General features: G+C 29.9%; 1 protein-coding gene across 1 annotated transcript in view; it reads left to right on the forward strand.

The window, feature by feature from the left end:
* Nucleotides 1–491, forward strand: part of LOC119587756 (uracil-DNA glycosylase-like) — a 12,641-nt gene that overhangs the window by 7,944 nt on the left and 4,206 nt on the right. The window contains exon 4 of the mRNA XM_037936442.1: nucleotides 165–272. Coding sequence (XP_037792370.1) covers nucleotides 165–272 — 108 coding nt within the window. The remainder of the gene's footprint in view (nucleotides 1–164; nucleotides 273–491) is intronic.

Here is a 491-nt window from a genome sequence, read left to right on the forward strand (position 1 = left end):
TTTTTTTTTTTTGACAAATATAGATGTGACATATTTTCATAACAGTATATAGAAATGCCGCCATGAGCAGGATTAAACGAGGGTGTGATATAGAAGTGATAAATACCCATCAGGTATACTCCTGTTATATTTTTATGTTAATATTGGTATGATATGATTACCAGGCTGAGATAAAGCAAACAAGCAGAAAATTTGGTGCTCTCCATGAGAACATTGGAACAAGTTGGTTTTCTGCTTTGAAGACCGAGTTTTCTAAGCCATATTTTGAAAAGGTGAGTTTTTGTATATATATTTTATTAAGCAAATAAGAATAAGTTATTTTGAAATTACTTTTTCAAAGATAATAATTTCTAGATACATACTGAAATTTTGTTTATACTTGAGCACCTGGAGTAGGTAGGATGCAACTTTATAAAGTTTCAGCTAATGATTTTGTATTTTGTCTCATGATCATATCTTTCTCAGTGCATTCAGTAGTTTTCATGTAAGTA

The sequence above is a fragment of the Penaeus monodon genome, chromosome 23 (genome assembly GCF_015228065.2).
Source record: "Penaeus monodon isolate SGIC_2016 chromosome 23, NSTDA_Pmon_1, whole genome shotgun sequence".
In the NCBI taxonomy this organism is placed as follows: domain Eukaryota; kingdom Metazoa; phylum Arthropoda; class Malacostraca; order Decapoda; family Penaeidae; genus Penaeus; species Penaeus monodon.